Source organism: Anomalospiza imberbis, chromosome 2 (assembly GCF_031753505.1).
Source record: "Anomalospiza imberbis isolate Cuckoo-Finch-1a 21T00152 chromosome 2, ASM3175350v1, whole genome shotgun sequence".
NCBI classification, from domain to species: Eukaryota; Metazoa; Chordata; class Aves; order Passeriformes; family Viduidae; genus Anomalospiza; species Anomalospiza imberbis.
The window spans coordinates 75,818,777-75,845,474 of record NC_089682.1 but is presented as its reverse complement, the minus strand read 5'-3'; the positions used below and the strand labels follow the sequence as shown (position 1 = coordinate 75,845,474).

Below are 26,698 nucleotides of genomic sequence, written 5' to 3'. Positions count from 1 at the left end.
AAAACCAAGGCAAGATTTTTCCCAACGTCAGTATTTTATCTGCTGAAGCACAGCATCAGCCTCCTACTCGATGGTTCTGCCTCATCTCTCTTTATTAATGTATCAGTCTTTGTTTGGCCCAGTTGTTACCAAATTTACAAGCAGCTCATAGGGGTTGCAGCTGTAAGTAGCAGGCTTCTGCCTGAGAGTTCAAAACCCCCTCTGGGATGTGCTATCTCAAGAAATGACACAAAATTCTCTTTATGTAGAACCTCCATTTCTGCAGAGGTCCAATTCTCCAAATGGAACACGTTGCACAGATTAATCAAACAAAAACTCTTTATTTTGACACCTCAAGGCAGTAAAATACAAGTGTAGAAAAAGATATATAAAAGTGGCAGTGATAACGCAACTTGATGCAATCCTACAGAAATTTAATCCATCAGAATGGACTGCTTCATCAATAAACCTATCTGTAAAATATTGCACCACTTTGCAGAGGGAGCACTCGGGAAGACAGTGTTTATACTCCTAAACTGGTATATTAGACTTCAGAGTAAGGCACCAATTGGCAAGTATGATTCTTGTTCTGTTCATCACATTGTGTTTAGGATAAATGCAAGATACATGTTAATGCTGGAGGAAACACAGCCTTCATTTACTAGGCAGAATAAAAAGAGCACATGCCTAGTTTTCCAGCCTCCCTCCACATACCTTTGTGCTTCCCATTCATAATTCTGTCCTGAAAAATATATTTTAAAAGCCATACTTACATTAAAAAAAAGCCAGGAACTATGCCAACTTAGTGCTACAAAATGGAGAGACTGAAGTGAGCCACCTATAGTCCATATGTAATCCAGTATCTCAGGATTTAGGCTCTACCACAAAAAGAGAACAATGCCCATCTCCCACATCACATCAAGTGGGAGTAACTGCAGTTGGACACAGCAAGACACAAATTACAGCATGAAGATACTGTGGAAGAAATTACCAAAAGTGATAGATTATGCTTTTGAATGATCATAGATTAAGAAAGAAAACTCACAGAACAGGATAATAATGTAAAACTCTTCCCTCTCATTTAAAAGGGAAAAATAATGCAGTGATAAATAATCCAAGCAACATGCTTAGAACTGTAAAGAGCTGCCTTGAATATTTTTGTTAATTAAAAAGACAAAAGAATCTCTTGTACAAGGCTGTAGAGTTTCAGGGCTTCAGTTGTACAGTGCAATTTATAGACTCCTGAGAAGTTGGTGGACTGAATGTCTAATGTGACAACTAAGTGCCATGGCAAACAAATTCCTCAAAAGGAATACTCCACACAGTTGCTCACTCTTGGGACTAAGGGGAGTTAATCTAGAATTTCTAGATTCAAAACATTTCTGGGGCATTTTAAGCAGGCATATTTGTCTGAGTCTCAACATGTTTTGCTGATAATCTGGGATATCTTGTATTTCTCTTGATAACTTGGCTATAGATGGACTGTAGAAAAATAGACTTTTAAGTGATCAAAATGGAAAGTGTTGAGTACTGAGAACAATAACCTTCCATTTTAGAGAGGGGAAAAGATTCTCCTTCATAAGGAGCCCTTTTCTAATGTGCACAGGAGTCAACTGTCCTGTAAGAATAACCGTGCAGAAAGTACTTAAAATTGTTGAAGTATAAGCATAAGTAGCATCTTTTGACTGATTTTCCTTTCAGAAAGGATTAATTAAAAAACTGTACTAGTAGTCCATTTCCATTTTCACATCACTTTGTTCACAAATGTCCTCATGTCTCCTTCCAAAGGATGTTCCCACTTCTTTCCAGTTCCAATGCTGATCCTCTTTCCATCACTTTCTATACATGCAGAGCCAATCGGGATATTAGAATTTTAAACCCTGAACTGAGTCAGATTACAAGGAGAGTTGCCAGTTTATTTTAGAATAGGACATAAAGAATTAGACTGGCACTCCTTGCTTGCACATCTGATGGCACAGCTCATAAGAGTGAAAACAGATATCCACAGTCAAAGTTCAGCTTTGGCAGTATCTCTCTTCAAACAGAGTTGGCAAGGTTATTTTCCTGGTAGATAGCCAGGAAACAGGTAAAGATCCCGACAGAGCGTGCTACAATATTCCGACATTTCCTTGCAGCGGTGAAATTCGGTGCCTGGGGCATAACCTTCTCGTTGCTTGATTTGCCTATTCACCTAGAGGTGAGAGTAAAAAAATTGAAGTGACTAGAAGGATTAAAAAGATGAAGGAAGAAAAACATAATTTCTTTCTGTACTCGCAGATATTTCTGTTTAATGCATTAAATAATCCCCTAATTATAAGAAGGATAAAGAACTACGGTACAGTTCCACAGCACCTCAAGTTGCAGTGGTCACACTGCTTTTTTCACTCCCTCTTCTTCCACTTTCTCAAACTTTATCTTATATGAGTACTGCTGCTTTTGCAGCAGTGTTGCGTGCATGTTCAGGAAATGAATTCACCTGAAAGAAAATCTATTTCTAGAGAAGAAAAGTAATTCTTGGCAAGCAATATGAACTCTACTCGCAAGTTCACCATGCAACCACACCAATGAAACAGAAGGAGTCAAAGAAACAGCATCTTTACTTGGTTAAACTGCTATGGAATTGCATATAAATAAGTAAATAAGAATGAAGACAGAATTATAATTTTGCTACAAACAAGGCAAGAATAAGTGCTTTATTAGCACTAGATGAGTCCTAGCATTCTGAAGCAATGGAAGGCCCTTCAAAAACCAGGTAAGAGTGGGAAAGTAAATGCCTTTGTGGGAGAGTAAATGCTCTTTACCTTCACCAGCATGTCAGCCACGTGGGTGTGTTGGGAGTCCTCTGCAAACACCGAGGTGAGAGCCTCGACGTACCAAGACCCACGCTTGGTGTTCCTCATGGCCGCGGTGCCTGGTGAGAGAGTATCCACCATGAAGACTTTTGGGGAACACAGACACATGAAACTTCCTTATGCCCAAACAATTAGGGGCCAGTACCTTTCAGACAAGCGTATCCACAGATCATATCCGAGCACGTCGGCAGCCGCAGCTTCAGACTTTCTTCCTTGTTCGCATCACTCTCCTCGCAGCCTGGAGAATCTGACCGTCCTTTGCCATCTCTTTGATCCACTCCCCGGTCCAACTCATCTGTGGTGGCAATAAATGAGGAGAGGGAGAAAGGGAGAAGAAATTATCCTGAATTACTGGATGCAGTTTTCCTGTACTTACTTAGTTTTGTGGTCAGTAGTCCCACAATTACTGTCAAGCAGAAAGTTTTTGCATTAATTTCAGGCTTTCTCAGCTATTCTAAACTCATCTGAAAGTTCTTCTGCACAAACTAATGCAGATACCAACAACTGCTGCACACGCTTAACCTAACCTGACGTGGTCTGCATGCTGATTTCTGCTCCCACCTCTTCCTGCACAGATCACAGGATAACCATGAAAGCAGGGAAGTTTCTGGTAGCTCCCCACCATTCATGGAAGGATATGATGCCTACCTATGAAGCTTTTATTTTCCACTCATACCTACCTTGGAAATATCCAAAAATGTCTAATGCACATTACAATGCTAACTGTCTATTTACTGCAGAACTCAAACAAGAGCTGTAATTTTGGTTGCTGAGATCTACACTCAAGACAGGTAGAAAGCCTGGACCAAGTATCTCACCTAGTTCTAAAACCTGATTACAATACTGCTTGTTTCAATTAAAAGCATAAATTGTGCAGCAGAAAAATGCAAAATAAGTCTGAACCCAAACGTGAGAGAGACCTCCAGTCCATGGAGATTAGTTTAAAACCTGGAGAGCATTTAATGCCCTTTCCAGGATTCATTAGTATGTATTATGCAAGTGTAGATATTCTCAACTGGTTTTCTACATGATGCAGAGTTTCCATTATAATCTCAACTAATGGCTTAGTGGTGGTAACTTTGATAGTCCAGCTGTGTTGCAAGAAAGTTAAAATTACATTTTACAGATTTTCCATATAATGTTGCCTTTTTGTTTTCTTTTGTTCTAAATGAGAATCTATTATTCTTTCTTCCTAACAGCAGAATCAGAGTTTAGTGTTACGAGGCTTAAGTGTCCACTGCAGAGGCCTTCCTACTAAGATGTTTCTCAATTTTATTGCTAGCTCATGCCTAAATAATACATTTGGATTTCTAACTCTTTAACAGGCAGTGGCACAGTGGCATCTCACAATTATGCTCAGAAAGTGGTCAGCTCATAAGTCAGCAACATTGTTCTTTTCCTCTAAAAAGAAAACAGCAGTGGGAGGGGTGCAATTATCTGAAACAACCTAGAATTAAATTCTCCATAGCTCAGAATTTCATAACGGCTTCCATTAAGTTCCTTTCTCATCTCTTTAGGGTAGCAATGCAAATTTTTTTTCATTTTTAACCACACTTTTTAAATGTCTTTTATCACACTTCTCCAAATCCTTCCAGTTCACTGTCTTTTTAAAAATTTAGTGAACTGTTCACAGTGCATTTTATTTCAGAAGACTCAGGTAATTTTACTGTCAAACTCTATTATTCACACTGTCATCACCCCATTATGTATAAAATCAAAACTTTTTTTGATTAAAGGTTCAGAATTACACATCTTTCTCGTGCATATCTTCAAACACCACTCCAATCAACTTAACTAAAATGTGTAGAGCACTAACGCTTTGCATACTTAACCTCTAATTTATAGAACCACTGCCAGAGATTCATCCAGTCTGTTTAAATTGTATTGAAGCTCCCAGACATCTGTTCTGCCAATTAATTTAAATAACTGCTAACTACCCAGTTGTTAGCATAATTTTTCACTCTTTTGAATTGACTACATTAAACACAGATTCTAAGCAACTTCAAAGTTCCATTTTATGCCACACTGAAACTCTTCCCATTGTTTTCTGTTGCCACTGGTTTTTGATCCATGACTGTAGGTGGACTACTTAACTTCTTTACTAGACTCCCGCCAAAAGCTCATTGGGAATTAGGACTGCACCAACATTTCTTTATCTACATTTCAAAAATGTGTCATTAATAGAACATACAGCAGGCCTACAATGTAAGGTTAGAGAAGAAGAATAACTTATGTATTTCTCATCTTGTTTCGACTAGTTCCAGCTAACTTGCATGGCATAGATAAATTGATTACTATTTCAAAGTTGACAATACTATTTATACAGTCCTTTTAATGACGTCTAAAGGATACACATTTCTGTTGACAGTTCAATTACTTTGTAACTGGCTTTTCCCTCCAACTATTAATCAAGGTATAAAAGAGGTTAGACAAGGCAGGGGTTTGCCTTCTTTGCTGTTTTTTTATTGAGTTTTTCCTTCCAGTTTTTCAAGTATCTTAATCCTTTGTCTATCGCAATATCCTAGATCTAAAGCATTGTGCATAGCAAGCTTTACCACTCTTCCTTAATGGCAACTTTTTGGGGAATACAAAGGCCAAGCTTGATTTGTTAGTCTTAACAAACTCCTTATGGTAACATTACAGTTAAATAAACATAATTACCTAATGAGGTCAGCTGAAAATTCTGGCTTATTACACTTACTTCCACTCTGAGTCTGCACATTCACATTTGTTCAAGAGTATCTAAATACTAAAGCAGGGAGGAAAGCATACACACTAGGAAAACCCTTCTATCACAATGGAGAAGAAAAAACTTTTAAGACAGAGCTTCACTTTGGAATATCAGCAATTTCACAGAGTCCAAACACTTGAGGGAAAAATTTGGTCATTAGCAGATCTGAAAGGTAGTTACAGATGTGTATGTTTAGCTACAAAAGGAAGGAAAAGGAATAGCAGAATTAAAAAAAGAAAAAAAGGTACACAAAGCACGGAAGAAGAACAAGTCTGTAAGAATCGTGAAAAGAGTTCTGTACAACAGCACATAAGAGCTCAACAGCAGTATGTCAAAAAGGGTGCAAGGAAAGGTTATTTGAAGCTGAAAGCAGGCTAAGTTAAAGGAAAAAGACAAAACCCTAAAAATAATTGGAACCAACTCTGACAGCTCAGGAAACCACCACAAGAAACACAACACATCGAGGATCTAGAGAAAGACAGGACCTCAGCAAGACTCCAGTGCTGCTGCACTGCTCCATGCTGTGCTGCTATTTGTGCATCATGTGCCCCACTCCCCCTACTGCAGGCACAGCACGAGGAAGCCTCGGGGTATGAGTGGGACGTGACAGAGCTTTATGTCACTAAGGTGCTCTGGGGTCTGCAAGTCAATGCACACACCTCATGCAGAGCTAAAGACACTTACAGAGCAACAGATGCAGTGGCAGCAGCAGGGCAGAGGGAGGTGAATATGGGTCCCACTTACACCTGAGAGAAGCAAAGAGGAAAGTTGACAGCAAGTTGAATGTGAGGGTGTGCATGTGTGCAAAATGAGCCTTAATGGCATGCCAAGTACATGGCTTTCAGTGTTTGGGCACTCACCTCCTCGACAGGCCTGAATAAAGAACATTTTTGGCTTATTCTGGAGATTTGGGCAGTTTGCATTATCAAAGAGCCGGAAAGCCTCCTGCAACTGAGAGAAGAAAGAGAGGAAATTTCTTCACTATAGCCTTCCGTAAGCCAAACCCAGTCTCACCTTGCTTCCCTGTCTTTTGCTTATGACCTCACCAGTCGTGGTAATCCTCTCCTTTATCTGCAGACTCAGTGTGTGACAAACACATCCCTTCTCCACCCTCTCCCCAGGTTCATACTTGCTTGGGTTCATGAACTCTACTTAGTATTTATACAGAGATAATTTCTCCTACTTGCCATTTTTCATTTTCCAAAACAGGAGATCAAGACTCAAGAACATACCTCCAGTAGTTTGCCATCACTGCCATAAACCCCACCCTCCACACCATGGGAAAGCAGAGCTATAATGCAGGAATCCACATCTCTGTGATCTCGCAGCTTGGAGAATCTCTCCAATGCATTCTGCATCTCCTAGAATAGGGGAAAGAAAATTCAATGCTTTCCAGACTTCTATAGGAAAAGTGAATCAATTTTCTGGGAAGAACACAAATGGCGCTCCTGTTACAAAGAAAACCCCCACACACATCAAATTTACATGAAAAAGACGTGTTTTATCTAAAAAAAAAAAAAAAGGCAAAATATTCTTGTTCTTTTATGCAATATTCAGTCCTAAGTATAACACCGGGAAGCAGAAATCACTTAGGCCAACAGAGGAAACGAAGTGATATTTTGCAGAGTGATATTTTACAAGTGATATTTTACACTGACACTGGAATCTGGCTGGGATGTTGGAGCAACTTAACAGATACATACTCTGGGACTTCAGGCATTCAGACACTAGTGGTCAATTCAAAATTTAAACTGGAAAACTTCAGGAACTCTGACAACATAGCAGATACAAATACCTTCTATCAGTGTTGCAAAAGCTCTGTTCTTGAATAAAACACTCTTTAACAGGTTCTGTATCACTTGAATTCATAGGGATTTAAAAGGACTAAGATCAAATTATGCTGGAGAAGACAGCACTTGCATTCCTAGGGAGAATGGCTTGATTAAGTTACTCATGGAACACGACCTATTTTCCTAAGTGAAGCACATACACGTTTTTAGTGAAGACTGAAAGAGTGAACCTGAACTACGTGGACAGACTGATGAATGCGATGCAAACTGACTTCATCAGTGAAAGGACATGAAAACATCATAATAGCAAAGACTACATCAAATATTTGCAAAGTTTAACTTTTAGGAAAGTAGAACACTTGGAAAGTCTATCTAGAGTAAACTGCAGACTTAATTCATTTGTGCTTTTAACACACATGCCAGGTGTGGTCTCAAAAGTCTTCCCCCTTGCACTAGGGTCAGACCAGAGTAGTACCTCTTGTAGTCCTTTGTGATACTACTATTCACTGGAAGAGCTCAGCCTTCCAAGCTTTCTCATGTTGATCAGTATGAGAGCAGACATCATCATGTTCAGCCTCATTTTCTATTCTTAAGTGGTAATTCATATCTTCAAAGCTCAGCTACGTACCAAAGGGAACCTCTTGAGACAATTGAGAAACAAGCTCATCCACACCAGTTGTGAAGTACTGGGATCACCCCCTTACCTGTGCAGTTTGATCACGAAAAATGGTGACTTGATACCCGAGATGCCTGAAAAGCATCTCCAGGGAAGCACAGTCCACGTCTCCCCCTGCGCGATATTCCAGGTCCTTCTCGCTGCTGAAACGGACGTTGCTGAGGATCAGTGCTAAGCCTCGGGGCTCTGATGTCAGCTTGTATGCCTGAAAGGAAGATTAAAAATGGGTAAATTTAGACTACACAAGGAAATAATGATGTGTTAGAATAGAACAGCAATCATTCCACACCAACTCGATATGCCTGTGCTTGCCAGCCTCCACAACTGACAATGCTACAATACTACTATTAATAAGTTAGACTGCCTTGCCTTATCCCTCATTTTAAAAGAAACACAGCTTATCCATTTCGAACTGTGAATTGGATATTGCTAACTGTTTCCCCTTTCCTCACCCAGAAGGGCCCCATATATTTGTGTCACCCCCATCAAAGGACAACACTATGCAAAATTTAGCTAACATTTCTTAATTGCTGTTGGGAGCAGAGATGTAAAATAGCAATGAGTGTCATTGTAACAGCAAAGGACTGTCAGTCATTGATCTTCAAAATTATGCAACTGGCAAAAGAAGTTAACAGGAAAAGATCTAATTTAAGAGGGGTGCCTTCAGATTAAGTTCCCTCTCTGTCCCTGCCACTCTAACAACAACAAATCAGTAGTAATTCACTTACTATTACTCCTGTAAATTGGAAGTAAAATTTAATACTAAAGGAGAATATCAAATAAGGTGTATCCAGGCACAGATGTTAAAGGAGCTTAGTCAAGCTCACACTGGCACTGCTTATTAATCAAGTCACCCCCACAGACAGTTCCAAAAAACCCCGCAACAACAACAACCCCTCAAAACCAACACACAAACAAAACCTCTGTTTCATTATACATAGAGCCTCTGACATTGTGTAACCCTAATGAAGTGTTTATCTCACAACACAAAGTTATTTTTCCTTAAGCCCACTCCACCACAATCTATTTACAGACAGAATCAACAAAAAGTAATTAGACTACATATATAACTTCAAACACTGCAACAGAAGATTAGAAATTCAAATTGTTCTACCCACAGGAAGAATTCTAGCACATAATCCTGATCTGGTTCTTAAGACTAAGAATTCTATTGGGTACAGCTGACAATTAAAACAGGCAACTTACTAGTTGAAAACACAGTTCTGCTATCTTACAGTCATTTCAGGGTTTGTCATCTTACAGAAAATGAGGACACGGAAAAATAAACTTGAGGCAATAATACTGACAGCTCACAGAGAGCAATAGTAGAGAAGTCATTCCACCAAGCTCTTCATGATCAAAAAAAAAAAACCCCAAAAAACAGAGGCAGATTTGTTTAGGGTTACAGAACTTCTCGGGATTTCTCGACACTTGTAAATGAGAACCACATCAAGTGGAGCACGACTGGTAACACCTTTCAGTTACACCAACAGCACAACCTTGATCTGCATCCCAGTGAAGCACTTCAACTCAATTTCAAGTGGCACATGTTTAGCTGATAGATCCAAACATCTCACATCTTAAGATTTTCTCTGCCAACAACTTACCAAGTGCTGATGATTGTGATAAAATTCAGGAGTGCAATACTTCACTGGAGGAATTGAGGGACCATCTCTGTTATCCAAGGAATCTTCTATTGGTTCTGTGCAAAAACAAATATATCAATAAAAATTAAAAATTTCAGACATAAAGCCTGTGCACTAAGGCAGTAACTTGCAAATTCTGAACTATATTCATTTATGCATATTTCATACCTCCAAAAATTTTGTTTGATCAGGGACTACTGACACAAAATGAAACACAGAACAGAAAAAAAGTAGCGTAATGGTATACTTGTTTTATTTATTTTAACTGACAGCTTTTATTTTTGCTTGTATGTGGGTTAGTCTTATCTAAGGCCTAGTCTACAGAGTATGAAAACAGAATTCTCTTCTAATTTAAGATCCCTGTGCTTTCTGCTGTTTTGCACAGTATGTTCTTACTTTCAGATTTTGGCTGACAACATGTTGCTAGAAAATTTCAAACAGAATAGTTCTTTCCTTTCATAAAAGGCCTCCCATGCTGAACACATGCATAAGTGATCAAACGAGACAATTTTAACTTTCATAAAGTGCAAAGCCCTTTTCTTTTTTCATCTGCCTCTGAACACTTTCCTCTGGATAACAGCAGATGAGGGGAATGATAATCAACTATTTTTCATTTTCAGACAAACACTCACTCCTCTGTACCGAAGAAACTGAGCTAATGACATTCACTATCTCTTCTGAAATCCTCTTTCAGCCTTATGAGGCATGGCTCTCCTGGTTGGAGGAACATATGCTCCAAAAAAATCAAAACAACCCAACCTAAAACCCTTGCACATAAATAAAAAGAGTTTCCAAAAATTAGATACTTGTTCTTTAACACCAGAGAGAGCTCCTAGCAACCAGCATATAAAGGTAAACCTGTGGTTAAGGAAAAAGTACTCCAGGCATTACCAGAAACAACATAAAAACCAGCAAGGAGATTCATTCCAACCAATGTTTGTTAGACCAGTCCCCTGGTCTAAGTTGCAAATGCATATTAATGAAGAGCTGATTTGCTGCACTTGACAGAAGCTACAGAAAACCATGCTGGACCCAGGTAACACATATAAGGCCTTAAACTGATTTTTTAAGAAGAAAGTCTTGGTTAAGGGATACTGCCTGAAGTCAGTATCTTACCAGAGCACTAGCTCAATGAAATTCTATTACAGATCTTAAGGAAAATCTTTGCAAAATCTAGAATTTTACTGACATGTACTGTTTTAAGCAACAAAGTGTCCCATAAGAATAAATGAAGCTAACAAGAAAAATGTATTGCTTGTCTCTTCCCATGTGCTATAAAGCACCCTCTTGATCATCATATAGTCAGTTTACTGTCAAGTTTGCATTCCTGGATGAGCAAAGCTGTGGCAAGCTTATTTCTACAATCACATTAAGACAGTATTAAGAAATTGGCAGGAGCCAAGCAGGTAGCAAATCATGTGCAACTCACCAAGCCAACGGGGTCTCTTTGAATTACAGGACTCACTGGCAGGGTATGGAAGATCTGACTCATGACAGTGTTCAAGCTACAAGACATCAATAAATCCGTGAAAAAGAGTAGCACAAAATAGCTTTTTTTTTCTCTACAGTACAAAGCTGAAGGTATCATGGAAGAAAAGATACATGCGTTTATATACACACATAAAAATGACTGAAATATAATATTATGGTCACTTCCAAAAGAAACATCGTAACAAGACAGCAGCAGCACTTTCAAGGCAAGACTCCTCCCCTTCTTTGATCATCTGCACTTCTATCCAAATCCTCAGTTTAAAATCTTTACACTGGGGTCGTCTTAGCTTTCTCAGTTTTAACAAAAGCCTGATTTGTCTGGTGATTCCTATATCTTTGTTTGATGTCAAGATTTCATTGTTTGTATAGTAAAGCAAAATTGAAAACAAACAATTAAAAGGGTAGTCTAATAAATTTTACATTTTAATAAGGTAACAATTGTTCAGAAGTATTTGCTCTCCCTTCCTCTGTATTAAATATGTTTACTGAGAGTTTCCGTCCTTGCCAATGCACTAAGAACATGGAATATTTCCAAAACTCTTCCTTTAGTACAACACTAACTACACATAGTGAAAAGGTGAAAAAAAAAAACAAAGTAAAGAAATAAAATATTTGTTTCTTTAAGGGTCTACTCAGACAATCACTGAAAATTAAACCAAGAAAGTTCAGAGAAAAAAAATAGCTTCCTTTAAATTTTTGGATTATTGATCACACATCCATTAAGAACATGTTGGATGTAAGAACACTGCAGGAACCTTGTACAGTTCAACAAAAAGAAGCACGAGGTCCTGTGCCTGGGGCACCAATATATCCTGGGGGCCACCCAGCTGGGAATCAGCTTGGCAGAAAAGGACTTGGGTGTTGCCAAGCCAAAGAGGAGCCAGCAATGTACTCTGGGCACAAAGGCAGCCGGTACCCTGGGCTGCACTGGGAGGAGTGACGCCAGCAGAAGAGATGAAGGGAAGTGATGCCTCATCCCCCTCAAGGGGAACTTATCAATGTGTATGAATACCTGAAAGGAGGGTGCAAAGAGGACAGAGGCAGTCTCCTGTGTGTCAGTTTGTGCCCATGGCCTCTGGGTCTGTCACTGGGCACCACTGAAAAGAGCCTGGCTCTTATCAGGAAATTCTTTTTTATTGTGAGGTGCCTGAGCACTGGAGGAGGTTGCCCAGAGAGGCTGCAGTCTCCAGCCTTGCAGATATTCAGAAACTGCCTGGATGGGACCCTGGAAGCCTACTGAAGGTAATACTTGAGCAGGGAAATTGGAAAAGATGACTTCCAGAGGCCTGTTCCAACCTTTACCACCTTGTGATTTCTTCCTCTCTGCTTTTGCTAAGGCTACTCTACGTTTCAACTTGCAACAAAACCATCCTATCCTTGGTAAAGCATTGAGTTTTCCCTATTTGATTAAGTTCCTTTTGTGCCCAAACCCAATCTGAAATGCAAGCTACCCATCCTATTTCTTTAGAACTACTGTACCCTTGCAATCTCATGGCTCAGGTTGGACATTGTCTTCAGGATCAGTGCCTCCAGATGCTGCTGTTGGGTTTCTCGCAGAGCTTCACAGAAGGCTGAGAATGCATTGGGGCCTCTCTTAGGCAGCAAATTGAGGAATTCCACATTTCGGTCGAAGCTCCCAGACTTGGCCTGAACCCAGAGGTAAAGAAATCAAAATCTATACTCAAGTAACACCTGACATAAGTAACTTTTAATGAATCATCAGAACAACTTTTTTTTTAATTTCAGAAAAACACTCCACCGCTGTGCTTAGCTGTGCTAGAACCACTATTATACTCTTCCTAGCCGATTTCATTCACACTCTGTTCATATTTGCTCAAGAGTATATGACAACAAAACAAGGCAACAATTCATACATGACTACACACAGTAATACAGAATTCACAGAATCACTAGGCTGGAAGAGACCTTAAAGAACATTGAGTCCAACCCATGCCCTAACACCTCAACTAAACCATGGCACTGAGTGCTACATCCAATCTGTTTTTAAACACATCCAGGAATGGTGACTGCATCACCTCCCTGGCTCCCTGGGCAGACCATTCCAGAACTTTATCACTCTTTCTGTAAAAAACTTCTTCCTAATATCCAACCTATATTTCCCTTGACACAGCTTAAGACTTTGTCCTCTCGTTCTGTCAGTTGCTGCCTGGAGAAAGAGAGCAACCCCCACCTGAATACAACCACCTTTCAGGCAGTTGTAGAGTGGTAAGGTCACCTCTGAGCCTCCTTTTCTCCAGGCTGATGAGTTACACATAATTAAGGCTTAACAATACAGCAGTCACAGGAAAATCAGAAAAAAAAAAGAAGCCTTGAGGTAAATGAGTAAATCTTCTGCTACAAAAGATATCACGTAATCTGGTTTCATTCATAATTATCAAGCTCAGTGTCAAAAACAGTTTGGTTTTGCCCCAACACATTGTTTGGGAGGATATTGCAAAATCTTGTTGATCCAATATTTATGAACCTATTTAGAATTTCAGACTGATATTCATTCATGACTAAGAGCATTTATTTTTATCAACAGTGTTCCTTGACTTCAGTGTTCTGTCCTTTCCCTTATTTATCAAACTTCTTCCTATAAATTGGTCTTGATTTGCTACAGGAAACAAGTCACTTTCTTCCATAAAGGGTCTCTTTCCCTTTACAGTGTATGTACCTTTTCCTATTCCCACAGGATCCTGAATTTTCAGAGTACTATTGACTAGAATTACCGATAATAATGTCTTACCTGTGTCTTCCCAGAAGTATGAATGTACCTTTCTCCTGGTAACACTGCTCCATTAGTTGTGGAAAATAACCACCTCCATATATTTGTATCTTGCTGTAAGCTCATTGAATTTTATTGTAACTAATAAAGTAAATTGAGACTTAATTTCTTAAGTAGCTAATGAATTTTTCTTCCTTTCTGCAGCTGTTTTGAGACAAGCTAAAGGTCATTCATCTTTTTCACAGTCTGTGACTCTAAGCCATAAATGGTAGTTAAGAATAGAAGCTGACTTCAAGAACCAGAATGCTAGTTTTACTGAAAAGCTAAGAAATTTCCAGAATGTTCATATTCTGCACTTTGTATGCACAGCAGTCAGCTTTTGGCAGACTTCTTCCTTAATGCTTCCTTAAACACTCAAAGGGCTGTGCTTCCTGATATGACTTCATCTTCAACATCACATTTGGATTATGCTAGATAATGTTCAGCAAATATCAGAAGTTAATAAGACACTTCTTTAATTTTATTTCCCAATACATCCCTAATTTATTTCTTTCCCCTCACAGATGGGTTTGATAATCTGTATAACAGAAACTAATTGTAAATTAATTCTGAAGTCCTGTCAAAATTCCACATTAGTCTTATTATACACCTGCAGAATCCATAGAAAATGCATAATAAATTGACAAACATCCTAATCAAATTTATGTCACTTGTCAAAACCAGTGATCCCTTCATTACTGTCTAGTGATCAACAAGAGTATTTAAATCTCTGTATATATAAAATCTCAGTCTCTGATTACAGTACAGAGTACTCATCTTTTTTAAAAAGCAAGAAAGCTGTTGATACCATATCTGCAATTTTAAAAGTCCAGCCCAGAGCTCTGGAAGAATATCTGATGCTCTGACAAGAAGGCATTTATGCAAAGAGATGTTGGAGCTTGCCTTAAAAACAGCTGTTTCCACTGTCCCATTTTATTTCCAAAATAATTTTCCCCCTGTATTTGAAACCCCTCTCTTCAGGATTTTCACCTAGATAATTATAACATCATTTTCACTACAAAGCAAGTACATTTTTTTTCTTTACACTTCATTAAAAATATATACTGTGGAAAAAAACTCACAGGGTTTAGTATCTTTCTGAATGACCCAATTTAAATTCAATACTGTCAGATCCTACTATCTCCCCACGTTTCAGACATCAAAGGAAGCAGCTTCTATTTACTAATTCTTCTCCAATGTTGCACACCTATAAACTCTCTGCTTACTCTTCATATTCCTTGTGAGCTCCTCATCCAGTTCAACCACCTTTGCCTTCTGTGGCTCTTCCTGGAACACACTCCCCCTCCTATCTTTTTCTTACTTGGGGTAAAGTTTCAGTACTGGTTTGACACCTCACACTTGGAAAAAATGTCATGGTTCATCTCCCTGAGCTCCTTGACTTATTTCACTTTCCTTAGATTACAGAAATTTATTTAAATGCTCTATTTCCAGAAAACTTTCCATTTTCTTCTTTTGTTTACCTTAAATCAAGCCAACAGGACCGGTGTAACCATTGCGTTTTTAAGAAAAGATGATTTAGAACATAACTATTTATCCAGATCTTGATTTCCTGACTTATTGGGGGTGCAGGAGGATATATATAGAACCAGTCAGTTATAATATCCATATATATATAGGAGAATCTATTCTCTTTCATCAGACAATGGCATTTGGCTCCTCCTATTTCCATTAAGGTACCTGGCAAAGAGCATCACAATACATTTTCAATATCAGGCTACTTAACAGCACTACTAAGACCTGTGCTCACATTTGCCAGAGACAGGAAGAATATTAAAAATTCACAGACCTACCACAGGAAGATCAAAGGTAAGACAAAGTGTTTTCCACTTGAGTTATTTTTTTTAAACACACTTTTCTTTTTCTCCATAGCACTGTTATGTCTAGGACTATTCAGTAAAGGTTCCCTTCATTTTTATCCTTCTAGTACAATGCATATTCTGCAGATCCAGCTTTCCTTCTACCTCTGCCATATTTCTATTTTTGTTGCAATTTCCAGATCAATGACCTGCAACAGTAGTTCAAGTCACTCTGTTCTCTTGCTCAGGCTGCTACTGCTATTTATACACATTTAAGCACTTACTTAGGCATGTCTATTGTATTAGGCATAATTTTCCACTAAGCTATTACTCTTTACCTGACTTACCCATCATAACACCTTTCTCCTTACTAATAATCCATTACTAAGTATTCTTGCATTCCCTTTTACTCAATTACATCTGGAGGGGAAGATGATTTAGGCTTCTTCCCTTCTGTCTCAGTTTAATACTTTTTACCTACAACAGCACCTTGCCAAAAAGAGTACTTTCTCTGTCATTGAGTAGTTTTTTTTTTTTGCCTTTTCTTCCCTTCTCCCTGCTCTCCCTTAGGTGACAAAGTGCAGGCCATCAAAAGCCCACCCCTACTCACCATTCACACTTCAGCAATGCTGGTACTTAACCCGTGTGGGCTGCTAAGCATCAGACACTGAGTTACCTCCTCCCCAAGTGGAATGGTGTGGAGCATCCAAAGAAAAGTAAGAAAACTTGAAATAAAGATGGTTTAATAGGTAAAGCAAAAACCACAGAACAAAGCAAAACAAAGAATTCATCTACTACTTCCCGTTGGCGGGCAGGAGTACAGCCATTCCAAGGACAGCAGGGCTCCATCACTCACAATGGTGACTTAGACTCACAGAATATTCTGAGTGGGAAGGGACCCACAAGGACTACTGAGTCCAACTCTTAAGTGAATGGCCCATATAGGGATTAAACCCAAGCCCTTGGCATGATTAGCACTGTGCTCTGTCACTCAGAGTTTCCCCTACCTTTACATGCTGACCATGACACCAAAGGAGTGGGATAGCCCTTGGGTCAATTGGGGTCAGCTGTCTCGGATGTGGCCCCTCCCAATTTCTTGTGCATGTCCAGCATTGCTGGTGGGGTGAGAAGAAAAGGCCTTGGCTTTGGATCAGCACTGCTCAACAATAACTAAAACACCTCGACATTAACAACACTGTTTCCAGCACAAATCCAAAACACACCCCCATACCCCTACTATGAAGAAATTAACTACTCCAGCCCAAACCCGGAGAAGCCCTTAATTCATTCTCTGGCTTGCACTGTTTCATGGTATCTTTGATCTCTTCCACTAGGGATGGGAGCTATTTCAGGTGAGACTGCCTGGAACTCCCACAGTTCAGCACTGATATCCTTGACAGGCCCTATGAGGCAGCTAATATTACCTTTGACACTGTGTCAAAGTATGCAAAGTGACTCACATCATCTTTGACAATGACTCAAAGATTAATCAGGAAGTTATCTTTTCACTGCTATCAAAACCTTATGAGTCTCAGGTTTGCATTTTCCACATGAATGCCCAAAAAAATAGTTCATAATCCTATTTTTCAGCCTCCATTCTTTATTATGGGACCATGAACTTTGCTAGGGGACTAAGAACTCCCTCAGTTCCTCACTGGAGCCCTGACATACACTTGTTGTGCAGTTTCAACCACTTCCTTTCCAGCCTGCTTTCTCCGAAGACCTGCATGCTCATCCTGCACAGTGTTCTGTGCATTACCATCCCTCTGGGAGAAATCCCGAGCTATTTCCAATGACTTCTCCCCACAGCACCCACTGCACAGGGAAAGTAACACAAGCCTACAAACAAACAGCATTTGTTATTTGACAGTGAGCCTTGAAATGCACTTCATGCAATTTACAAAGACATATAGGAAGAACCAGCTCTTTATGTGAAAGGTCCCACAACAAACTGGCACATAACATATACATTTATTTATTTTCAGAGTATTGTTTTGGAAATACATATTATTCCTGCTTCTGCACGTGGAAGAAAAGAGATAAGCACGAAACTACAATAAAGGACTGGAAGCTAACACCCGATCCACTAAGTGCAGCCTGCTGCAACTGCACACCGGAACGCAGGGAATTTTAGAGGAAATGCACTTTTCCTTCCTGCAAAAGCACCTAACAGTTCTCCTGCACGCTGCAACCAAACCCCTGCAGGTCCTCTGAGCGCAATCACACCGAAATGTGCAGGTAACAGGTGAGTTTTCTCCATGCCGCCACTGCAAGGAACGACACCGAGCTCAGCCAGCAACAAAGCTCACGGCGCAGGCGACAACCCGCGTACCTGTATCATTTCCACCATCTCCGTGGTGAAGATGTCTTTCTCTACCATGTGCTCCACCAGCACATTCAACACCAGCTGCTTGGCCAGCATCACCCGGTTCTTCTTGAGCGCTTCCTGGTGGCACCGCTGCATGCCGCACGCCGCCAGCATCCTGGGAGGAGCGGGGACGCCACGGGCGAGCGCCGCGGCCAGGACCCCCCCGTACCCACCCGCGACTTTTGGCTCGGGAGGAACCGGCGGGAACCGGCGGGACCCCGCGGGCCGCGGCCGCCACCTGACGACGGGCGAGCGGGCGGGCGGAAAGCCCCTCCCGCTCCTCCCGGCGGCCCCCGCGATTCAAACGGCGGGACGCGCTTCCCGCCGTCACGTGACCGCCCTGCCGCGGGGGCGCTTTCCCGCCTCTTCCTGCGCGGGCTGGCGCGCGGCCCCTCAGCGCTGCTGAGCCGGGGCGGGGGACGGGGCTGCGGGGAGGAATTGCGGGGGTGCGGCTTTCCTGGGAAGCGTCCCGGCTCTGGGCTTTTTTTTTTTTTAATTTTTAACCTATTTTAGTTTCTCTGCCTCTGCTTGGGATGGGTTTCTGCGGCGATCAGCTGCAATCAGAAATGATAACGTGCTGTAACTAACAGGGAGGGAGGAATGGTGCAGAGAAACGCAGAGGGAAATACAAAGGGAAAATCAAGTGAGCATCCTAGCAAAAGCAAATTCTCAGCTCTCGTTACAGAATCACAGAATCGATTCGAAAAATTAGTTGGAAAAGAGCTCTGAGATCACCAAGTCCAACCTTTGACCGAAGAGCACCATGGCAACTAGACCATAGCTCTGAGTGCCATGTCCAGCCTTTCCTTAAACACCTCATGGGATGGTGACTCCATCACCTCCCTGGGCAGCCCATTCCAATGCCTGACAACCCTTCTGAGAGGAAATTCCTCCTGGTGTCCAGCTTGAACCTCCCATGGCACAGCTTGAGCCCAGTTCCTCTGGCCCTGTCGCTGGTTGCCTGGGAGAAGAGACCAAAGCCCACCTGGCTGCAGCCTCCTTTCAGGGAGTCGTAGAGAGTGATCAGGGCTCCCCTGAGCCTCCTTTTCTCCAGGCTAAACAACCTCAGCTCCCACAGCTGCTCCTCATACAACTTACAAAAAAAGTCACATAAAACTTCAGATGGCTTCTGCACATAATTCTTTAGCACATAGATTTCCTGTGTCCTGGTGCACGGGAATTCTATCTGCTAAAGCTTAACACAAGTCCAAAGGCTTGACAGCCTTTACAAATGTTGAAGACAAAATTGTACTGATCATAACTGGTGACATTTTTTGTCTTTGTTTTGGCTAGCTTTTAGTCTGTGCTGGCCACCTGAATTTCTTCCTGACTCCTGGCAATTTGATGCACTCAGGCAAGTCCTGAGTTGCCTAGTTTAAGACTCTTGAGTTTCTATGTCTGTGTCACATACCTGTGACACCTTTTGGTGAGGTGTTTTTCTTTTCTGTTAGCAGATACTGGAGGGAAATGCAAGTAGTGATTGACATTAAAGAAATCACATTGCCTTGATCAGCAAGTTTGTCTCTCCTAATACTTCCATTATTGCTTCATCAATAATGATAATAAAGTGATTCAGCTGTTGATTCAGAAATGAAACTCCTCTCTCTTTTCTATGTCAAGATTATTACATAAGCAGAATGCAAGCAAAAGCATGGCTTTGTGGAGTGTTTCTTTTGAGAGGAAAAATTAATGATGCCACCAGGAATTTTTAATGCAGTCCTATTTATTTATAAACAACATAAAAGGTTTGTTTTTCTCCCTTGAACTATAAAGAATCAAACAATAAGAAATAATTTATTTGCTTCTAGCCAATGGTGATGGTTCCTCATATGAATTAAAGATGCAGTCATGAGCAAGGCTGGGAGAATTGCTGCTCTCCTTCACAGGAGATTCATTCCAGCATTTTTATTTTTTAATTTGGACATTCACTAGATGCAAATGCATCTCTTTGCATACTGCAGACCACTTTGACACTGCAGAGCCGATCAGTTTAGCTCACCCATTTAAAAAGGCACAGCATCACTGATCAGTGAGAGCTAGAACACGCCTACAGTCCAGAACCATCATGATGAAGGCCAAATGTGTCTTGGGACTGTTGTCCTCCGGCACTCCGCTGCCTTGGCAGACAGACTGTACCTTTCCAGAGTCCACAGAGAACTGGAGGAGCTCTGGCCTTTCTGTGCATGATGACAGCAAATTGTCTCAGGCCATCTGTTAGAGTACATCTGTAATAAAGCAGACATAAACCCTGCTGTAGAGCCATGAAGTCCAAGCAGATGATGCTTACATGTGTATCCCATCGCTGGCCTCTCTTACAGGGGGAAAACTTATCTCCCTCTTGTCCACCACTGGCTGTGTGGGATGAGAACTTTGTGAACAACAGAAGTCATTTGATGCATACTATCAGCTTTTCAACCCTCAGTGACAGGTATCAGGTGGTACCAGCTTCCAGACGCAGTCAGACACCCTCCCCACAGTCACACTCCTATGTAGCACAGTTGAGGATGTGGAGCAGGTGTGGCAGAGGGACAGTAACAAACAGCTCAGACTGTAAGTTTGTGTTGCTGCAAAACAGCAAGGTGGGGAGCGCAGGCTTGTTCTCTCTGTAAGGATTTCAGGGTGGCTGAAGTCACACAGAACTCAGCAAGATTGCTGTTTGCAATGCACAGGCAGAATGTGCTTAATGTTGTTTCTATTCCTCCCCTTTTCCAGGCAGATTCTTCTGGCTGCATCCTACAGTCCTTCTTCAGCAGAGGTTTTTTGGCAATCTTGTCTCTTCTCAGGATTTACTTCTCCTCTCCCATAAATGTGTATCTCCAATTTGAGAATGTTGCCATACATAACACAACTTTCCTCACTGTGGTTTTATGTATCTGCCAAGTCAAAGCAGTGTGGTATTGCATTGATTTCTATTTTGTGCAAAAAGATTCTGGTAACATCAGAATCTGTGTCTGTAGTTCAATTCTGCTTCAAAGAATGGTGAGACAAATGTTTAAGCAAAACATTATCAGCCATTTTACCATCCCTTTAGGAACATCCTGTATTGGGGTGAGGGTCTGGTTCTGTATTCATGGAAGGTGAAGTCAGTCCTAATGCAGAGGGCTGGTGAGCATCTGCAAAGACCTCATCACTGATGGCAGTCTCATAAGCAGGTGGTGGAGTGAGTGGCTCCAGTGGTTCAAACCTTTCTTCAACATCTTTGTCCTCATGGATGTCTGAAACAAACCGCTGCAGTCTTGGGGGCAGCACCAGCTGCAGCTGCGTCCTAGAGCCTGTGTCTGTCTCAGAGGTGTGCACTGTGTCTGGTGGCACTGGCCCCCGGAGAGCCTCCACCATCATGTCTTGTTGGGCAGAGGATTCAATAACAACGTTGTACGGGGGAGGCTCACTCAGTGGCGAGGGCACGGAGCCTGGGTTGGATGTAATTGTCCATATTGCTGGAGTTGACATGGTCATCACCTCCTCATAGGTGGGTGCTTCATAGGCAGCATTCACCCTGTGCCAGAGAGCAATGCCAGACACGCTCATTATTTTTCTGCATAATTTATGTTTACAGTACAGATCATGGACTATAGGGACCATGCTACAATCAACAAATGGGACTGAGACAGGGTATCTCACGTGCTATTGCTGTGTAGGATATTCTGCCCCTGGATCAGCTCACCTCTCCAGCCAACCGAATGTCTTTCTTACTAGTATAGAAAATAACTCATCTGACCATTTTCCTACACTCCACAGAGTTAGTGAAGCTACCCACACTGTTCAGCTCAGTGTCCTAGGTTTAACCTGGTGTCCTCCTAGAGCTGAAATTTATCACTAAGAATTGCTAACTACAAGTTATCTCATAGAATAAAGAACATAAAACAGGACCTATTTTTTAATATATTAGCTCAATGTCCATCCATTTTTAAGAAGTGGAGAAAATTAAGTAGCTTTTTTAGTTTAAACAAGGGCTACTCATTCTGTGTTTAAAAGAACTATCTGCAAAGAAAAAAATGTTACTTCGGAGACATTTTCCTTTTCAGGTTGTATTTTTAAATAAAAGGATACTAGTTTTCTAAGTATGCCCCCAAACTAGCAGGGCCCAATATAGACTTATTTTTTTATACAGTCTTTCTAAAAATAAACATTGTATTTGGGAGCGTCAAGTCATTTATGCACGTGGATAATGATTATCTGGATTATGCAAGGAAGCAAGGCTACAAATAGAGTTAACCTCTTCAATGACAGTAGGAAAACTGGGGTTAAATTAGGTTGATGCTGAGAGCCTGCAAATGGACATGAAGCCAAGAAGAGGTGGTAGTAACCAGAGTATCTAAAACTCAGGGGTTTTATTAGTGTCAAGCAGGAATTTTAAAAGTAGAAACACACCCAGTTACAGGTTTCTCTTAAAGTTTGCCAAGAAACCGTTGCTCTAGAGATAAGGTTTATAGAGCTAAATCCAAATAAGATTTGGTATTGCTTCAACATTTTTTCTTTTTCCTTGTCTGACTCATTGTTTGGCAAGCCTCGATTACTCAAAGAAAAATAAAATGGGCCTGGATCAGTTTAACATTGTCAAGTTTTAGTGAATCAGTTCCCAGGGGGAAGAAAATACATATTTTAAAAGGTACAGGACATGCGTGGCATTGACATTTGCAACCTCCACATCAGTAATGAGGAAAAACAATCTAAAAAGAACTTTTGTCTTTGGGAATGGAGTCTGCGTTTGGTGCCTCAGGGAAGTGCAGCAAAAGAGTGTTTAAAATGACCATGAGTGAGGTGAGAGAGTTAAAGGGGAGTAACCAGGTTGCTGCTTACCCTGCTTGGCTTTGCCTGTTTGAAGGTATTTCATTTGCGTCACGCCGGTGTTGATTCCTCAGGTAACACTCGGCAAACACGCTCAGCAAATAGCCGACCAGGCACACTCCCCCTACCCCGAGGAAGAAATAGCCTACTGGGTTGATGTTAGAGGAGATGGCCAGCATGGTGACCCCAATGAGAAGAGCAGCGGTGAACAGAAGCAGCAAGGTTTGGCGGATGTTCTTCCATCGTGTCTCTAACCACATGGCAGAAGGGATGGTGGTGGCAGGCACTTGAGAACAGATGGGCACTTAAAGGCACAGACATCTGTGGAAGATGGAAGAGTTTTTTCCAAATGAAACATGAGCATATAGACACATTTCTAAGTATTGTGATCAAAGTAAAAACACAGACACTTGAGTACGTGCATGTACATCATAAGCCTGGGAAATCTGTGCACACCAATGTAAACATAATAGAATTTCCTGTGTGTGTGCATACTGAATAGTTGGAATATTTGGACACAGTTGCAAAACATAAAATGCATAAATGGACCATCAGCACTTATTACCAGACATGTCTAAAAAGGCCTGTTTTAACAGGAATACAGATTGAGGTTATTGCAAAAGCAAGACACGGAATAGCTATAAGGGTTAATTCTAGGACATTTGTACCTTGCATAATCAACATTCAAATACTCATTCAAATCCCAGAAGAAAAGCAGCATTATTTAATAGGCCTGTCTGCCCTGGTAAATTGAGCATCTTACTTCAGTGTAGCACTAGAGCAGTAAGGTAACTTTAGGTTCTGGATGTAGCTAGGGTATGTGTGCTTTTGCAAAATATAGGCCTTTATCTCAGTATTTGACTGTATTCTCAGTTCCTTCTCTGTTGATGTGCTTTCTTTTTTTATTCTGTTCTCAGACAAGAGAGTCTTTCCTGTCCCCCATTCCAAACCCCATTTCTGTGAAAGAGACAGCAGTTGTCACTGTGTGCAGTCAATACAGAATGAATACCTGGGATCTGTGGTATTCAAGAATACCATAATTAAGGATCTGTCTTGCACAAATTATACTAACCTACATCTATCCCACTGTTTTGGTGAAGACCTCTTTGAAGGAAAAAAGCATTACACAATGGGCATATTTTTTATGAATATGCTTCTCCAAAAAATAAACACTTTTATATAGCTCCATGTTACATTGTGTGCTTTCCTCTTAGTACAGCAAAAATAGTTAAATGCATATAAGCAAAAGAAACACATTTGTTTTAGCATCTACTTACCAGAAAGAGGTTTAGGTAGGTACGAGCAGTCATGTTTTAACTTCTCTCTTCATCACAAGGAAAAATGTGCACTGCTTCTTCCCGTTCTGACCCGAGGATAGAACACCAGTTAAAACTCTCCCCTACTCCTTTCGAGATTTTTAGTAGGGAAATTATGAAGATTTCTTTGGAAAATAAAAGCCAGAAACTAGTGAATATGGGAAGATAGCAACTGATGGGAAGATCCCATTGTACAAGTTTTGAGTGGGAAAGCAGAATCTCTGTTTTCCAGGTTCTGAATCCAAAGCAGTTTCTAGACGACCACACACCTTCCACTCTTTTGCAGCTCTTCTCGGTCTGTCCCACAAAAGCAGGAAACTCATTAGGAAAGAGGGCGGAGTGAGCAGTGTGGGAGTGCTTACCTGTGTCGTATCTCTTTGGTCTGCTTCACCTCAACGAGAGAAACTGCCCTGAAAATTCTGGGTTTTTCCCCACGTAGCAAAGGAATCTTGATCTCTGCCTCACAAAGCAGGAACAACTGCCTGCCCAGCCCACATCACGTGGCCCACATATAAATCTATTTATGACTTCTGTAAAATGTAAATTCATACATTTGTCCTGATCGAGTTCTGTTTGTCAAATGTTATGTCCTCTTTGATTTTACAAACCGAAGGGGGAAAAAGGGGGGGGGGGAAGGTTATTATTTCACAGAGGGCTGAGTTAAAAACATTTTTACTCCCTGATGTATCTGGGAATGGAATGAGAGGTAATGATAAGCAACAGAACTGAATCAGGTATTGAATTGCTTCTGTTATCTGAACCTTTAGTGTGTGTCTGAAAACTGGAATGGAATGGAATGGAATGGAATGGAATGGAATAGAATAGAATAGAATAGAATAGAATAGAATAGAATAGAATAGAATAGAATAATTTCAGTTGGAAGGGACCTTCACCTTCCCCAACTCCCCACCTGCTTCAGGGCTGACCAGAAGTTAAAGCATGTTATTAAGGGCATTGTCCAAATGCTTCCTAAACACTGACAGGCAATCAAGGGGTGGGATTATTCTGAGCAGCACTTGTTAGGACACACATGAAATATTGTGAACAGTTTTGGTCCTCTCAGTTTGGATGTGGTCTGAAAAATTGGATATGGTCTGGTGAATGCCTTGAGGGCTGGAGAACTTTGACAGCTTAAGAGGCTGGATTTGTACAGCTGAGGAGAAAGAAGGCTTGGGCAGGTGGTGAGTGTCTACTCACAGTTTTCCAATAGTAGTAGGTAGTTACAGAGAGGAGGGAGGGAGTTTCCATGAGGTTACTTGGTGACAGGATAAGAGGCAACAGGAAAAAGGGTAAGTGCCTCTAGATATAAGAAAAACAGTCTTTAATGTGGAAACAGCAAAATGCTGTTACTTGCCCAGAGAAATGGAAGAATCCTCTTGGCTGGAAATATTCAAGGCACAGCTGAATTCAGGACCCAGCTTTCAGTAAGAGGTAGGACTAGATCATCTGCCCTTCCAGCCTAGACTTGTCAATGTTTCTGTGTTTTGAATATTTTCTCCTTATAATTGCCTTTCTGGCTGCTGACAGATAAATGACTTTAAGCTTTGATTGTTATCCATTCTTTGCTTTCAAGAGAATTCTTTTGAATATGGCAGACTAAACACCCACATAAAGAGGAGAAAGTCAGGATTCTGGTGTGTAGCTTGTCATTTTGCAAGGCTATTATTTAGATGGAAAATGCGATTTGCATTTTGAGGTTGCCTGGTGTTGAGAACACCTTAATTGCTAAGGAAGATTTGAGAAAACTGTTTTGACAGCCTCTTTACACAGGCATCATGACTGACCCATGGTGGAATCTGCGCATGTCAGTACAAACAGCAGCTACTTTCTAACCAGTGTAGCTGGTGGTTGTTAGAACCGTTCCTCAGAGATAAGGTTTACATCCCACTGATTTGAGGACGTTATCAAAATTATCCTCCTTCCTGTTCTCCATTTCCTCCTGTCTTCCTTGCAGTGACTCAGTGCTCAGGTGATCTCTTGCTGAACCAGCCCAGCCATCTCAGTGGGAAAGTATTTGCATTTTTCCAGAGTGAATTTAGTGGGCTTAATCTAGTCCCTAAAGTATCATCTAACCATTGGTTCTCCATTAAAGGGAAGAAATAGGAATGCATAGCAAGAGTGGTGGAGGAGAAGGGAGGAAGAGTGGGAATCATTTCCAGGGCTATAGTGGCTGTCATTTGATTGACTTGACCCAAACCATTGGAGCAGAAGGAAATTCTTCCTTCTTTGATGGGGCAAGCCCCACAGAAAGACGTAGGAAGAATCTAAGACCCATTTTTTACTCAGCAAAGCATGTTAGATATATCATGGATTACCAGCTCAGCCTGATGACTTTAGACAACTCCCAGCTCTGGTATGTACACTTACTACTGTCCAAAGGCCTCAAGAATTTGACCATTGTTGAATCCCCCTTGTAAGTTCCTACAGAAGGTACTTCAGCTGTGTGGAGGGAGCTCTGGCACTTTGCTTATCTGCAC

General features: G+C 41.0%; 2 protein-coding genes across 5 annotated transcripts; both read right to left on the bottom strand.

Annotated features, from left to right (window-relative positions):
* Positions 1-300: 300 nt before the first annotated feature.
* Positions 301-18,348, bottom strand: CASP2 (caspase 2). 3 transcript variants are annotated; one of them, XM_068182892.1, is made up of 10 exons: positions 18,082-18,347; positions 12,645-12,812; positions 11,104-11,179; positions 9,636-9,730; positions 8,057-8,233; positions 6,795-6,923; positions 6,423-6,513; positions 2,977-3,126; positions 2,781-2,890; positions 301-2,170 (listed from the first exon to the last, which is right to left on the bottom strand). In XM_068182892.1, the coding sequence occupies exons 1-10, from the start codon at positions 18,229-18,231 to the stop codon at positions 2,036-2,038; spliced, it is 1,281 nt and encodes a 426-aa protein (XP_068038993.1). In that variant the 5' UTR covers positions 18,232-18,347; the 3' UTR covers positions 301-2,035. The 3 variants fall into 3 exon arrangements, 2 of the variants coding, with proteins under 2 accessions (XP_068038993.1, XP_068038994.1); XM_068182893.1 differs by lacking the exon at positions 18,082-18,347 and adding an exon at positions 13,915-14,109; XR_010996670.1 differs by lacking the exon at positions 301-2,170 and adding an exon at positions 6,247-6,308 and having other exon boundaries at positions 18,082-18,348.
* Positions 18,349-19,822: 1,474 nt separating this feature from the next.
* TMEM139 (transmembrane protein 139) lies at positions 19,823-25,311 on the bottom strand. Of its 2 annotated transcripts, none has more exons than XM_068182933.1 (4): positions 24,584-25,311; positions 24,183-24,268; positions 22,918-23,226; positions 19,823-21,613 (listed from the first exon to the last, which is right to left on the bottom strand). In XM_068182933.1, exons 3-4 carry the CDS (start codon positions 23,163-23,165, stop codon positions 21,145-21,147), a joined length of 717 nt encoding a protein of 238 aa, XP_068039034.1. In that variant the 5' UTR covers positions 23,166-23,226; positions 24,183-24,268; positions 24,584-25,311; the 3' UTR covers positions 19,823-21,144. The 2 variants fall into 2 exon arrangements, with proteins under 2 accessions (XP_068039034.1, XP_068039033.1); XM_068182932.1 differs by having other exon boundaries at positions 24,183-24,346; positions 24,584-25,310.
* Positions 25,312-26,698: the final 1,387 nt, after the last annotated feature.